Raw genomic sequence first — 15,479 nt, 5'->3', positions numbered from 1 at the left:
CAGTAAATTCCTTATTTGGCCAGATAATCTGCAAGAAATAGAACAGATTTGGTGTTGTAGTCAGGCATGAAATTGTTGTTATCTATTGAGTCTTTCTGTCGCCTGAAACCTGTCACCTTTTCATGGTGCGCGTTGTATTTGTTGCTGCATGTGTGTGTTTGTTTCCTGTCCTGCATGCTTTGTTTGTGTGGTTTTTGTGGTTTTCTGCACATTCTCTCAGAAGGGCCTTTCAGTTGAAGGGCATGTGTTGTGATTGCGCTCTTTTTCTTTTTCCAACTGGTCTGCTCCTGGTCTCTTCATGACTTCAGTTCTTTTCCATTTACCTTTTCTTTGCAACAGGAGGAAGAAGAGGCAGACATCAAGTTAGTGCTGCGAATGATAATATAGTGTCTCTCTAACCACATGGAATGTGATTACAGCCTTCACATGTCCCTGGTTTATGATTACCAAAGGCACGCTTGCACCTCTCTGAGCTAACCCTCACAAACCTTACATTCGGGCTAATCCACTTACGGTACATGCTCATTTAAAGGGTCAAATAAACTTTAAATTATCCATCTCTGTGACACCATAGGGCACCGAGTTGAGGGGGCGTCAGCTAGTATTGTCTGTTCATTTTCATCTCAGTGGCCTCAAGCTCTGTGTTCGCTAATGTATTTACACTCACAGCAGCCAGGCCTGTCAACACACTCCACATTTGTCTGGCTCCGTCTGCTACTGGTGTCAGCATGTTTACTCAAGGCCATTTAAATCACTGCCAAGTACAGTATATTCTGCTTTGGTTAAGAATAGCCTGACTCATGCTGTCTTTGATCATCTTTCACCTCCACTCACCTGACACATATGCACACAAATAAATACACGCACACTTCTGACATTTATTTGACCCACAGTTTGAAGCTGCACTTGAACTAAACGGTGCATGTAAACACTTAACAAAAATATTATTGCATTCTAGTGAAGCATCAAATCATACTGGGAAGAAGAGACGATCATCCCATTTTTAAAAGCACATTACTCCCATCTTGTGGTGAGATTTGGTCACTGCCACTGTCATGCCTCAAACACTCACTGGTGTATATGCAAGTGGATATGAATTTCACTCTTAGTATGGTGAATCTAGATTAATGGACACCCTTTGACACGTCTGCATTTTAATTTAGTTATCTGACTGTGGTTTTCCTTGATAGTAATGAGCCTCAGAGAAGTTTTAAGTAAGTAGTAAGTATAGGTCGGAGCAGCTTTCTTATGTAAAGAGTGCTCAGCACTTAATGTGACTTATGTAAACTTATTTCTGCCTATGTGCATTTTTCCTCACTGCCCTCTCATTGCTCGCCTGCAGAACTCCACCTCCACCTAGACCAAGGAGGTAATTGTGAGACCTAACAGCTGTTAGGTCATGGTCCCAAACTTGTATCTACAAGCTGCACCTTGATTGAATGTGGAGCACTTCTGACTCACCTACTGCGTGTGTGTTGGTTGCTATGACTGCTGTTTCTTTGTGTGTGTTAACAGCAACATTGCTATTCTATGGTATGGGTGGACCAGAAAAGTTAATATTTAACCATGTAATACTTGTTTTAACGGTTGTTCTGGCAACAGCGTACTTGTACTTTCGGCTGTATGTCCAAGTTACAGTTGCTTTCCGTGTCTGTATTGTAGTCATTAAGTTGTTGATCTGATTTTCCAGGAAACTTGTTGTGGAGCCTGAGAATCACGCACCCCCGCTGAGCGATGCCAGCAAGAAGCGTCTGATTGAGGACACGGAGGATTGGCATCCAAGAACGGGCACCTCCCAGTCCCGCTCCTTCCGTATCCTAGCCCAGCTCACCGGCACTGAAAATGGTGCGTACCAACCTCAACGTCCTCAGATTGTCTTAGGCAGGTTGATGATTGAAGCTTAATTCTACTGAGACTCATTACTTTTGTTGAAGTGTCGAAGCAGGCTACTGTAAACTCAGCCTTCAGCTGAGTTTAGATTATTTATGTCACTAAGCACCAGAGCACTTAAAATATTTATCCAAAGACGGTCAGTCTAACTGACTTTTATTGCTTCCCTGCTTTATTATCATATTTCATTTATCAAAACCCACTTGCCTCTGTAGATTATAGTGATTTCATAGTTCCTTTAAATAATAAAAGAAAGCTTTCATCACCATTTGATTTAATTTATTTTTCACATTACTGTGTTGACTGTAAGAGTCATTGATGGTTACATGAGAAGGCTGTGGCTTTGGGCCGTCCTCCATTCCTCAGGGTTGGATCTATTCAACTGATGCACAGTGACATTTACAGTAACTCACTAATTAGAGTGAAGTAAGATGAGATATTTGCCTTGTCCTCCTCTGTGTAGTCAAACGATGTTCCCAGGCCTGTGTGGAATATGTGATGGGCTTTAAACATTTTGATGAATATTCAGTGTGTTTCACTGTTACAATGGCATGATGATCATAGAATAAGTCAGAGCAGAGATACAACATCAACCAGCAGCAGCATTGTTTCTTACAAGAGTGTCTGCCTGTATCTTCACTAGCCATTTATTGTTATTTACTTTATTTTGATTGGTGTTTTTTCCCTTTATTGTTGCAGATCAACTTCCAGAGAACAGTGGAAAGAAGTAAGTAGTTGCTGTTTTTTTAACATCAATTTTGGTGTATGGCCGTTAGTGTTCGTCCTCCCTATCTGCCTTTCTCTTCTATCTGTACAGTAAATACTTTTTTAAAGTGCTGTATGTAATGCATCTGTTTTAGCAATGGCGTTGTCACAGTTATAATAATTTCTTGATTATAGAGGTTTCAAATTCAGAATTGGCTCTCAAAGTACTGCTGTAATCACGTCTATCAGCCTGTGATTCAGAGCTAAGTCCTGATTTCTTTATCTTATGGTCGCTCAGCGTCACGCTCAATTTAAGGCTAAATTTGGAGAGACCGCACTGCGAGCTCTCAGAGGAAGATGGTTGAGTGGAGACAGCCATAGATTCAGCACAGGGCCGTAATGGCTGCTGCACTTCTCAGTCTTAAGTCGATTTTACTCTGCAGTAAGCACAGTCTGCCCTCCGTACCAGATACACAACCAATCAGTGTGTCACTCACTGGAAACTGTGGGTAATTAAGTGGTATTGCGGGTAATGGCAGCCCTGCCAGGAGGAGATTCCTGTTCTCCTTCTGTTAGTGAGATTTTATTCAGTGTCCTGATCCTAAAGTTAGATAGAACAGATATTACACATCTGCCTGAGTTCATAATTTAACACATCTGCAAAAGGAAAGTCTATCTTTATATTTATCTCCCGACTGTGGTTTTCCTGTGACTTGCTATTTTTCCTTCATTTACTTACTTTAACTTTCATTCTCCTATCTTAACCTCTCAACTTTTCTTTTCTCCTCTAATCTTCTCTTATGGGGAAAAATCAGAGCAAACAAGTTGGACCCAGAAGTTGTAGGACAACAATACAACAAGCTGAGAGATTGGCATCATGACGTTTCAGCACGAGTGCTAAATGTCCAGTAGACAAACCTGTGCTTTGTTTTGTCTAGGGTTTTATTTATTTCATTTTGACTGTTGTTACATTCACATTGCCTCAGTTTGCAATGCAACATAGTCATTTTCATCTTCATTTGGCATACCTGGTATCAAATAACCACTTTCAGAGTTTAAATGCAGAAGAAAAATGTGAATAACCAGCAAACCGACCCTGTTGTAAAAATTGTTCTAAAGTACATGTAAGTGTATTTCATAATGTAAATTAAATGCATGCAAGTAGATGAACGTGCTTGAAACTGCATCATTGCATCATATTATAGTGCACAGTACGTTTTCTTTAGTATATTGTTTATGTCTGAGCCTGCACTTTGCTCTGCACACTTTCTTTGATCTTCTACTTTACTTTTCTCTGCATGTCTATATCTTGTTTGTCTATTTTCTATACTAACAGAAGAAGTTTGATCTGTCAACTTTTGATCATTTTACTTCAATAAACTTTTTTCCTTACTGCTGTTTCCTACAGTATCTTGTCATCTGTCATTCTTTCTTGTCTTCTTCCCTGGCAGAAAACAGTCAATCTGTGTTTGAAAATCACAAAATGTTTGATTCTGAATTACTGTAGATTAGAGCATTGACAAAGACATATTTAAACACAATGAAATAAGAATCAGTTCTCTTGAAGGCTACAGTACTTGTATGTCTCTCCGTTGTGCTGTCTTGTGGACAACCAGCTGTTACTCTTGTCAAGTTACAAGTTTTTCACTGTCACATAAATCTGAGATCTTCTCCACACCATTCAAAGCCTTAAACATGTAGATAAAGTGTTGGATTTAAATACACAATGAATTTCTAAGAAATGTTCAATATCATTTTGAATGTAGTCAGACCACAGACACCAACGTACTGTGTTTATAGTTGGTGGTAAATGTACTCATGTGTGACATACAGTATGAGACCAGTGGGTGATGTTGTGATCTGTGTGTTGTAGCTGAAAACCAAACAGTATTTTTAAAACTCTTGCTCCAAGTCCTTTGCTTAACTGCCCTACCTAGGCAGAAAAAACTCCCAAAGTGATTTATGATTCAATCAAATATGGTGTCATTTGAGAAGCAACTTATATATACCAAACTGCCATAGCTAGTGGAGAAATGTAATAGTACACCAGTTTTTAGCCTTAATTTTGCCTGGACACTCGGCTGCACACAGGAGGCTGACAGCTTGAAATGAAAGCTGTGAAATTTTTACAAGGGGTGGTGACCAGAAAGACTAGCACTTCTCATTTTCTCCTAAAATATACTGAGGCACTTAGCATTTTTTTAACTGCCACAGGAAAAGACACCACTGCCTCGGAGTGTCTCTGTCTCTGCTGTTTCAGGACATTAAAAAGCAATAACCTGCTCGCTAAGATTATACCCCTTTTTTTATCTCCCCCTGCTAAATGATGAAATGAAGGGTAGTATTGGAGGGTGAGCTGCATGTACACTAGATACGCTGGCTTCCCCACCTGTAATTGCTCCCTTATGTCAGTCGTTGAAAACCCCTATGTACAGTGGGGCAGGAGGATATGGGCTCATTACAGGGGTACTTTGTAATGAGCCTTGATTGTTTACATGTGTCACCGAGACTCCAACAGACTGATTGTAATGTTTAGGGACCTGCAGTTGACCAGATCACATTAAGCAGTAGTCTGCACAGATATTTCTTTCTGATTTGGGGATTTAAATGAAATACAAATCCTCGAGATGGGACTGAAAATGGTTTGACCACAAGAAAACAAAATGGACACACAAAAAAAAAGACATTTATGGGAGGAACAAATGCAGTTTATATGTGTGTGTGTGTTGTTGTTGTGGTTTAAGGTTTATACAATGTGTGTGTGTCTGTTTTCTTAGCGAGGCAGTTGACAAAGCCACTCCCATGCTGCAGACATCGCCTGCAGCAAAAACGTATTCCAAATCTGCAGCTGCACCCAGGAATGGCAACGTTGCCCCTGCTCTCACATTCAAGAGCCCTGGAGGGCAGGCCAGGTCCTCCTTCCAGCCCGGAGCTCCATCAGGTGCGGTATCATACGCTTGTGCAGAATCCTCCAGGATGGTGCAGTGGTTTATTTTAGCCTACAGAGGGCAGCCCCATTCTTCAGTATCACTGCCGCTCAGCCCTCAAGTTTATTGCTGCTTTAATACCTGACACTAAGCCATTTAAGATTATGAGCGCTATAAAAACCAGAGGTATTCCGTTAATGAGCTCAGATTATTAGCTTTTCCCGAGATTGCTTTAGTTAAATAGATTGTGAAATTGAGAATTATGTCTTTTATTTTGTGTGAAGGCTGCCCTTTAAATACACACAAATCCCTGCCACGAGACCCCGAGGTGGTCAGGATAAATATTTACTGAAAGGCATCAGTCAGGGGTCATTATTAGTAATGTTAAGACACAAGTATGCACTCATACATGAACAGATACACTATGTGCCCTAACGATGTTCTCCAGCGGCCTTTAAAAAAAAAAAAAAGGCTGATGAAAGGTGCCACAGGGAGAGGGTAGGAGAGGCCACAGTTGGTTCTCTGTTGGCTATGTTATTCATCAGATTAACACATACTTGAGTTGAAGTAAACAAGCACGTATCTCATAGTGACCATGTGGAACAGGGCTGGGTGTGCAATATGTGGTATGTGACCTTTTCATTTTATTTACATGACTTGATTATTTTGGAGATTTGACTGCTGGCACCTTCTAAGGCAGAAAAGTAGCACAATATTAAGGTTGTGTATGATGCTGAAAAATGTAAAGATGCTACAATCACATGAAAATGTTACACATGGATGTTAAATAATATAGTTTATCACACTGACCTTGCGTTGCTGTCAGTCCCTCTCCAGAACGGATAAAACTGAGATTTTCACTCTTGCGCCTGGAATGTCTTTTCATGATGACTTTTTCAGACTCACAAATTTACTGTGTTTCTGTCCTATTTAATAATGTGACTCAGCCCTCAATCTTTGCTTTTGCTGAAGGATTGGTTCTGCCCTGCTGACAGCTCGCACCAGCTTTCACACAGATAATGTCATATGATGCCGCTGAAAAATATTTTTTGCATCCAGTGAAGAAGTGACAGGTTTTTTTTTAATCTAACCAGCAGAGAGATGAAGCAAAAACATGACACCAGTAAAAGATATGTTAATATCCTCGGAGTAAATTGCGATTTGCATTTCTCTCCCGAACTTTACTTCTTTCTCCTCCTCTTCCTCCTAATTTAATTGGTTGAACGATAAAGGCACTTTGTATTATTTTCAATTGCCATTCAGTATTAGACTATGATAGTCAAACAAACACTTATATTAAAATACTTTTCAGTAACTAAGGAACAGGCAAATAGCTGTATTTTATCTGTTGATTCTTATGTTATTTCTGACAATGGTCCTGCTTAAGTGTATGAGACACTTTCAATTAAATTGTGTCTGATAATTTCACAGGAAGCAGCTGTTAAGTGTATTAATCATCAAGAGCAGCTCAAATGACCCATAACAGTAAGATTATATTAGATAATAACAATCAACCAGTAAAAAATGTCCTTGTCTTTTTCCACCCCAGCCTCTTTCTTCTTATGAAGGCCACACTCCCACTGCTTCTCACTTCCCCGCTAGAGCCCCGTTCTGTTTATTCAGTTCGTTTGTTCACTGTTACGAGGAAATTTCGGGAGCACTTGTCCTTTGACCTCCCAAGTCTTTGATAATGGTGCTGTATTTCAATAGAGTCTCTGTCCCCAATCCCCACCCCCCCACACTCCCCCCCAGGGCACTCCCACTGAGGGTGGCCTGCACTGACCTCCGTTCCTGGATGCGTCCTTGCAGTGAAAAAGAAGAGAAGGGGAAAAACTCTGCATCCTCTCCACATGTTTTGAGATGAGAGGAGGGGGATTATTTTTCCAGGTGTCTCCTCTGACTCTGGGAATGTGTTGTTTCCCTCAGTGGGAAAAATCAGTCCCTTGTCTGTGGAGGGTGGGGTGGCTCTGTCCAGCCCAGCTGTCTTATGCTTCGGGCTTGGAGGTTAGAGATCATCAAATCACTCCCATTCATTATCTGACTACATGCACCTCAACTGTGCACATATGTTCTGGTCCAGTCGTGCTAAGAAATGAGTGAGTTGGTGGAGGAGGACAACTGCAGTTCCTTTAACACAAAGTGTATCAATGGTTGTTTGATTGTTTATTCTATTTCCAGTATAGGGAAAGTAGGTACATTTTGTTAAATGCTTTATCTCGTGCATTCATGCCAGGCCAGGTATTTTTCCGTTTGGATAATGACACATTCTTTTCCCCAGCTGGTGCAGGTTTTCCTAAGGGTGGAGTCGTTCCTTCGTTTGGCAAAGTCACCAATCCTGCTCCCAAAGGTCCGGACCGCCCCACCCCACAGCCACATCCAGAGGACCTCAACTCTCTGGTGCAGCGTGCCGAGCACATCCCGGCTGGTACACGCACCCCAATGTGCAACAAGTGCAACAATGTTATAAGGTAATGGTCATAAAAAAAACACAATCACAGTACAAACTTTAGAACAAGCAGTTTCATTGATTACAGATTCAGTAAAAATCTAAATTTCTACTTGAAAACGCTTAGTGCGTGGATGTTTTTTTAATGTACCGGTATATATTTAAATAATTTCCCTGGAATCCTCTGTCCCTTGTTTGTTTTCATCAGGGGCCCATTCCTTGTGGCCATGGGCATGTCATGGCACCCTGAGGAATTCGACTGTGCTCACTGCCACTCCTCCCTGGTAGACCGTGGATTTGTGGAGGAGAAGGGCCAGGTGTACTGCGAACGCTGCTACGAGCAGTTTTTTGCTCCCACCTGCTCCCGCTGCAACCAGAAGATTCTGGGGGTGAGCTGTAAAAACTGAGTGGATATATTCTCTGCTTATAGCTATACTTACTTGAAAGTCTTTAATACTACTTTAAACATTAGTTGCTGTTATCAAGTAAAGATGTAAAGCTTCTTAATCTACTTGAGTATACACTGAAGATTCATGTTTTAATTCAACTATTAAAGCAAATCCAGCCTACGCACTTTATCAGTCGTATCTTACATGTAAGCTGGATATGTAAAACAAGAACTGGGATCTATATATAGATAATGTAATGATGTAATAATGTACTTAATCCAACTACATATACAAGAAAAATATAAGAATAACACTATTATCTGTGTTTATATTTTCTCTGCAGGAGGTGATGAATGCTCTGAAACAGACTTGGCATGTGTCCTGTTTCATGTGCACTGCCTGCCAGCAGCCAATCAGAGGCAACATGTTCCACATGGAGGATGGACGGCCATACTGTGAACAAGGTGCAGCAGGATGGCCCAAATAAGAGCGCATCATGACAACTTTGCATACAAACAAACTCATTTTAACGTGAATGTTTTTTGATGCATTACTTACACAGACTACTACAACCTGTTTGGGACCAACTGCCACGGGTGTGACTTCCCCATCGAGGCAGGCGATAAGTTCCTGGATGCTCTGGGATTCACCTGGCATGACACCTGCTTTGTGTGCGCGGTATGTCAGGGGGGCAACTTCACTGCCAGAGGATGATGATGAGGGTTGGATTTAAAAATGAGAAAACATTGAGGTTATAGTGTGAATAACATAATTTCTCTCTCCACAGGTCTGCTCTGCTAGTCTGGAAGGTCAGGCTTTCTTCTCCAAAAAAGACAAGCCTTTGTGCAAGAAACATGCCCACACTGTTAACATCTGACCTGCCTCTGTGAATACGAACGGGAGAGGGTAACGGTGTCAGTTTACAGCGATCCATATTTCGGTCAGAAGTTAAATATTGTCATAATTAAAATTGATCTGGTTTTATCTGGTAGAAAAACGTTGGGTCAAATGTTCCACTGTAAGCTCTGTTTTTGCTGTAGTATTTTATTCACCTTTTCTCATTTGTTTTTCATTTCAGTATTTTATTTTTCCTCTTCTTGGATGAATAGCAGGAGTACATTTGAATACACTGTTATCCCCCAGTGCCAGTTTTACATCTGAGCAAGTGGATTTTAATACATGAACTTGTGCTGGGCTTTTTATTTGTGCGGGTGGTGTGTTAAGCTCTTGATAGGCTTTTTGAATAGGATACATGTAGTTTACTGCAATGACCTACTGAGCCCCTCAGGGGTCACATGTTTGGAAAGAAGAAAAAAAGATGACGATGATGAAGCTATGCCATGTGTCAGCAAAGTGAGTGCAAGGTTTAGAAATTAGGATTATTTAAGGGGAAAAAAAATATTTATTTGTGAGCAGGGACCATTCAAGTCAAAAAGACTTTATGGGGCATCTGGCCTTCAGAATAAAAATGGGAAATTTTATTATTATTATTTTTTATTGTTTTAAAGTAATGCTGTATTTAATCACTCCCAGTAAACGAGAAGCACAAATTAGTAACATGCGTAGCAGTGTGAAAAGTGGACATAGCTCCCACTGCTTTATAGTTTATGCATGAAAACGATGAGCATGAAGTCCAGGAGTATTTTCAAAAGGGCTCTATAACAACACGACAGATCAAGTAGTGACGCTCTGCTGTTTTATGTATATTCTCTAATGCCTATGATTCAGGAACAAAGCGGTTGGTGAGCATGCTTGTAAATGAATACCCACATGAAAACATAGCTACTTCATTTAACTATTGTTCCTGACATGAAAATGCATGATGTTTGGTAGATTCCAGTCAATTAACATAAAACAATTTTAATATATACTTCCAGACGCTGCTGTGAGCTTTGTCTTGCACAATTTCTATGCATAGAAAAAAAAGTTTGTTTTTGTGTAATGGAGATTTTTTCATTGGACACTGTGGATAAACGAGCACTTCTCTTCTTACTTTCATTTCAAATAAATGGGTTCAACAATGAAAACCATAAAGCTCCAGAGTACGTCTCATGTTGTAGCTCTCAACACCATCTTGTGTCAATCAAGGTGAATCCTTCTCCTCTTCCTGCAAATACCCTGTCCGTGCACTGTCCTTTTTTATGTGTTTGTCAATACACAGAAAGAGATGATGCGCCGTGGCTCTCATGTGTATTATAAATCTGTAGGTGTGACAGTAATTATTCAGACAGGCAGGCAGACAGGCACCAGCATGAGCTGCCTCCTGCACTTCACCTGCAGTTACAGTAGAGGAAAAGTACACATCTCCATAGGGACAGGAGAAACAACAAGCAGGCGCACAAACACACACACACACACATTTGGTGAATTATTTCCTGCCTAAAAACTTGATATAACTGTCGTTGATTTATGCACTTACTTAAATAATTGAGTAACAGACAACAGGGTGTTGAGGGTGTTATTGTAAGGAAATGCGCCTGCAGGAAGAGCTGAGCGCACTTGTGTGCACTTCTCCAAGACGTCGGAGGTGGGAGCTGTGCGCAGGGCGACACGAGATTTAACCAGCCTCAAAAAAAAAAAAACAGCCGTGGAACAGTTGGGAAACTCTGCCAGAAGACAGGAGGACACATGCAAATAAACAGCGCAGTGGTGCTTAAATCAAGACAAACTGGAACCACGCGGGTTTGAGTAGAGGAGAAAACGGTAAGTTCACTTTTATCTCAACAAACTGAAGCTTCGGCGTGTGTCGGAGCTGCAGCAGCAGCAGCAGCAGCAGTGGTGTTGATGTTGGTGTTGGTGGTTGTTGCGGTTCTGATTATGAAGCTCTCCCCCTGTGAAAGCAGAGGGGATCTGCGATTTGTTTTCCGCGCCGCGCTGATCGCCAGAATTTCGCTCCAGTGCTTATTTAGCTGCGTGAGCTGTGAGTTGGATGGTGGCAGCAGCTGTGGGCCGATCAGCGGGACCCCCGACTGTTACTACGACTCTGGTGATGATGGTGATGCTTATCAGTGGTTGTTGCTATGATCGCTACTGTGCATCTTATTGCCTGAACTGAGGGAGAGAGGGGCTCCTGATGAGCGTTATAATGACATCAAATTAACTGACAGTGAGCTGCTGATATAATTAAAGTCATGTGATGTGATAGTTAAAGTGATTGATATCTGTCTGGGCGAATTCAATATGTGTTGCAGAATAATTTGTGATTTTTTTAAATATATTTTAACATTTTAGTAATTTTACAGTAATCTCACAGTTGAGAGTTTTGTTTTTTTGATGACTTCTTAAAATCAATCTATCATATGTGGATCATCAAGTTCCCCTACCCATAATCTTGGTTATATAGCATAAGGTACAGTATGAGGTACAGTGAGTCATTAAAAGTGCTAATTTGCTTTAGGTTTACTTGCTGTTTTGAAAGTTTCCATTATATTACATAATCTTCATTACCACATACATTTTGCCCACTTTCCATGAAGCTGTCGGTCAGATTTTCAGGTTTTCTCACCATGTTAATTTAAACGTAAACTCCATATGTTGATGAATGTAATATGCATGAAAGCTACTAAACCTCAGATGTATAATAGGCTCTGATTGTTGTGGTCAGTTGTCAGTGTAGAGGGGGGGTTAAATACATACAGTGCAGTGCAGGAGAGAAATGTTGTGAGTTGTACCACTATGTGTGTTAATGTCTGGCAGTGAGCTAAAGGCATCATTGCCAGTCAGTGTATGGTGGCACTGGGTCAATGGCAACATTTGACTGTTGAATGCATTACACAAAACCTGCCTGTGCTCTGCAGTTGATCACTGAGCGTCGGTGAACCAGAGCTGTGTGTGTGTGTGTGTGTGTGACATGACTGACATCGTGGTGTATACATCAGCATCTCAGCCGCCGTGGTCGACCTGCTGCACCCTCACGCAGGTCTGCGGTGCTGTCTTTGAACGCACCAACAAGCCTCAAAACTGGGCCCAGGACAGAGAGGCTCATTGAGGCAGAGCTGAGTGAGTGTTTCTTGGGTAACATTAGACACACAGAGAGTGATCAAACCAGTATCCACCACCACCACCACCCAGACCTTACCCTGGCGCTGCTACTGGCAGGAGGAACGCCCATCATTAGCCTTACACGATGAAGATGGCATGTCAAGTGAGGGTGCATGGCAAGGCAGTGTTTTGTGGTCTACCACAAACTCAAGCTTCAAGTGCTTCAGTTTGTCTGACTTTTCTGGCACTGATGGCTCACTGTGTGTGTGTCACTGAAATTTAACAGTGTTCATCTTGTAAGCTAGCACGATGACAGGCCTGTTTGTAAAAAAAAAAAAAGAAAGAAAGAAAATGCCTGTGACATGGAGTCCGCAGAGGGCTGTGCATTTAGTGTACTGCTGACTAATAGCAATTTTGAAGGGTTAAATTCTACACTAGACAGCACTCAAAAGTGTTTGCCTGTGAATCAGACTTTCTGTGTGTTCACTTGTGGACTGGTTAATGGACTGTTATCCATAAAAGCAGCACAAATGGAAAAGTGAAGGATGATGAGAGATCACACATTTCAAAATGATGTAAGCCTGATGGAAATATGGCTGCAGGAAAATTTTTGAAACTCTCATGACCCAAATTCGTAAAAAAGAAAGAAGCTGAATATTTGTTGTATTATTATTATTAGTTTTAAGTACATGTGGTACCCTGACCTGAAACAGGAAATCAGATAATCAGACCACCACAAACACATTAAAAGGAGGACAGCAGCTCTGCTCGGAGGCCGCTGGATGCACGTAAACGTGCACAAAACACTTGTGATCTAAGCAGATACTGGCCTCACTCTGCGTTTGTCCACAGGGCTAAACTTATCAAGCTGTGACCCTTCACCTCAAGTTTCCTCCCGTATAATTGCAGGAAGCCGGTCCAGCCAATCAGAGCGGAGATATTTGCTGCATATTAACAAGCTCAATGGGAGCAGTATTTCAGCAACAGACAGGTAAAGACGGAGAATGTGGGGGGAGATCCAAGAGGCTGAGGAGAAACTGAGGAGCGACTCAGGTTTTCAGATTTCTTTTTGAAGACGGTGGAAATGTAATGCTTCGAGTTTTGAGTTTATCACCTCACACTCAGTCTGTCATGTGATAGGAGCTCAGTGACTGTCAGGCTGAGCTGAAGGTGGAGCTGCAGTATATCAAGACACAAACTGTCACAGATTCAGTCACTGACAGACTTTGCTTGACGACTTTTCCAGCTGTCAGGACATTATATTATTTCATGATGTCTACACACACACACACACACAGATGGAGAAGCATCTCATATCAAGGCATTTCCACAGGTATGGCTTTTCCAGCTGTCATTCTAAGTCATTTCTGCCTGCTGCTGTAACAGTCTGAACTGTGTCTCCCATGATACAGTACATACCAAAGGAAAGACACAATCCAATCACACAGCTTTATTTTCTTTGTAACAACACAGATAATGACTGAGATGCAGGCCCGTGCTTGTACTTCTTCCAGACTGCCTCATCCCTCTCTGGATGATAGATAGAGACGATCATCCGGTGGCAGGCAACCCGAAATTCCTCATTTCTAACTGCGTTTGAATCTCAGATGAACTGTCGTTACGATCGGCGGTAGTTGTGTCCTCGTCTGGCTCCCATCAGCTCGGAAGCACAGCTTACCGATCTTGTTCCACTTAGCAGTAATCTTCCTGTTACCTATAGGGGCTGTTGGCCACTTGGACAATTAATTCAGTGCCCAGACCAAAGTACAGATGTCCCACTCACCGTTTCATCAATAGTCACTGACGGGAGACAAATGCAGGGAACAACAGGATTTACTTAAAGCTGCAAACTGCATCTGCTCTTTGCCTGGAAGGTCGATGTTAGAAAAAGCCGACATCCTGTTATTAGCGAGAAAGAGGGGCCGAAGAAAGAAAGAGGGAGTATGAGGTACAGGATGAGTGGAGGGGGGGATGAATGAAGATTTAACAAGAGAAGAAGGGAAGGGCTGTTTTAGCATAATGAAAGTCAAAGTGGGGAAATGACCTGAGCTTGAAATTTAGTCTCAGTCCTTTCAGTCATAGATGGCAGACACATGAGCTCCTTCTAATAACTCCATGTTTTTTTTCCCCTCTCTTCCAGAGAAAGACAAGTGCAGCAGGACATCAGGCTGGGTACGGTGACAGGACAGGATGCTCTCTGATCTCCTGCGTTTGGACGGTGAGACAGACTCACAAGCACTCTGCTTCACTTTGAACGGACCTTTCTCTTTCTAAACTTTTCAGCCTGTTCTCATACATTGATTGACATCAGATGCATTTATCTTGCACTTTCTTGGTTGTTGGTCGAGATGTATCGATTCGTGTAAACTCTCAAATGTGACCTGAAGTGGTTTTTACTTGATGCGCCGAACCGATAATATTGTGAAGAAAGTGAAATCCAAAGCTAAAAGCTGTATTGATCAAGATGGACTGAGTGTTGATTTTCCTGTAGTAGATGTAGTATTTGGCAGGGCTGATCCTGTGTGTGTGTGTGTGTGTGTGTGTGTGTGTGTGTGTGTGTGTGTGTGTAAGAGAGAGAGAGAGAGATTGTTTGCGTGTTTTGAGATACTAATTCCGTCTCAGCAGCAATTTGCCTCCAAAGTGGCGAGCTAATTGACTTTCTGCTGAGCCTGTGGATGGCCCATGTAAAATAAACCACACACTGTCTATATAATAGAATCCTGTTTTTCTGCTACTAAAGTATCAGACTAGACACGGGCTCTGTCTGCTGAACCCGAGGGCCGGAAATGAACGAGATCAACATCTGATAGAGAGTCGTAAATTTTAGAAACTCTCACAAGCTTTAATTTCAGCAGATTGTTTTACCATACAGCAGCGCAGGGCCGGCGAACTTCTGTTCAAGTCTATTGAATGTGAAGGTTGAACTTATTCATGTCGCAGTTTTGACTGAATTATATAACAGATTTTGACACTGCTCGTGTTATTTCAGCTTTTCATTGCTGTCAAATCCATCGAGACATTTGAAATATTAGCTCACGTATTTACTACGGTGCACAAAGAGTCGTTGTGGACGCACTGTATATTATTACCTCGTTGATTTCAACAGGAAGATTAATTAATTAGCATTCCTTTTATATTAAG

General features: G+C 41.6%; 2 protein-coding genes across 5 annotated transcripts in view; both read left to right on the top strand.

Moving 5' to 3' along the window:
• The window catches only part of pdlim5b (PDZ and LIM domain 5b), a 37,461-nt gene extending 27,069 nt beyond the window's left edge, over positions 1-10,392 (top strand). The window contains exons 5-15 of one of the 4 annotated variants that reach the window (XM_085793433.1): positions 340-362; positions 1,191-1,214; positions 1,343-1,369; positions 1,691-1,845; positions 2,590-2,617; positions 5,373-5,536; positions 7,801-7,990; positions 8,177-8,357; positions 8,701-8,821; positions 8,920-9,035; positions 9,145-10,392. In XM_085793433.1, the coding sequence (XP_085649559.1) occupies positions 340-362; positions 1,191-1,214; positions 1,343-1,369; positions 1,691-1,845; positions 2,590-2,617; positions 5,373-5,536; positions 7,801-7,990; positions 8,177-8,357; positions 8,701-8,821; positions 8,920-9,035; positions 9,145-9,234 (1,119 nt within the window). In that variant the 3' untranslated portion in view covers positions 9,235-10,392. The remainder of the gene's footprint in view (positions 1-339; positions 363-1,190; positions 1,215-1,342; positions 1,370-1,690; positions 1,846-2,589; positions 2,618-5,372; positions 5,537-7,800; positions 7,991-8,176; positions 8,358-8,700; positions 8,822-8,919; positions 9,036-9,144) is intronic. The other 3 variants (XM_085793434.1, XM_085793432.1, XM_085793431.1) reach the window with 3 other exon arrangements.
• Positions 10,393-10,927: 535 nt separating this feature from the next.
• bmpr1bb (bone morphogenetic protein receptor, type IBb) overlaps positions 10,928-15,479 on the top strand; it is a 49,710-nt gene continuing 45,158 nt past the window's right edge. The window contains exons 1-2 of the mRNA XM_085793436.1: positions 10,928-11,060; positions 14,479-14,556. The gene's annotated coding sequence lies outside the window, so the exon portion shown is untranslated. The remainder of the gene's footprint in view (positions 11,061-14,478; positions 14,557-15,479) is intronic.

This window comes from Trachurus japonicus, chromosome 12 (genome assembly GCF_045865225.1).
Source record: "Trachurus japonicus isolate A0001 chromosome 12, Traja_1.0".
NCBI lineage: Eukaryota > Metazoa > Chordata > Actinopteri > Carangiformes > Carangidae > Trachurus > Trachurus japonicus.
This window is presented reverse-complemented; position numbering and strand designations above follow the sequence as displayed.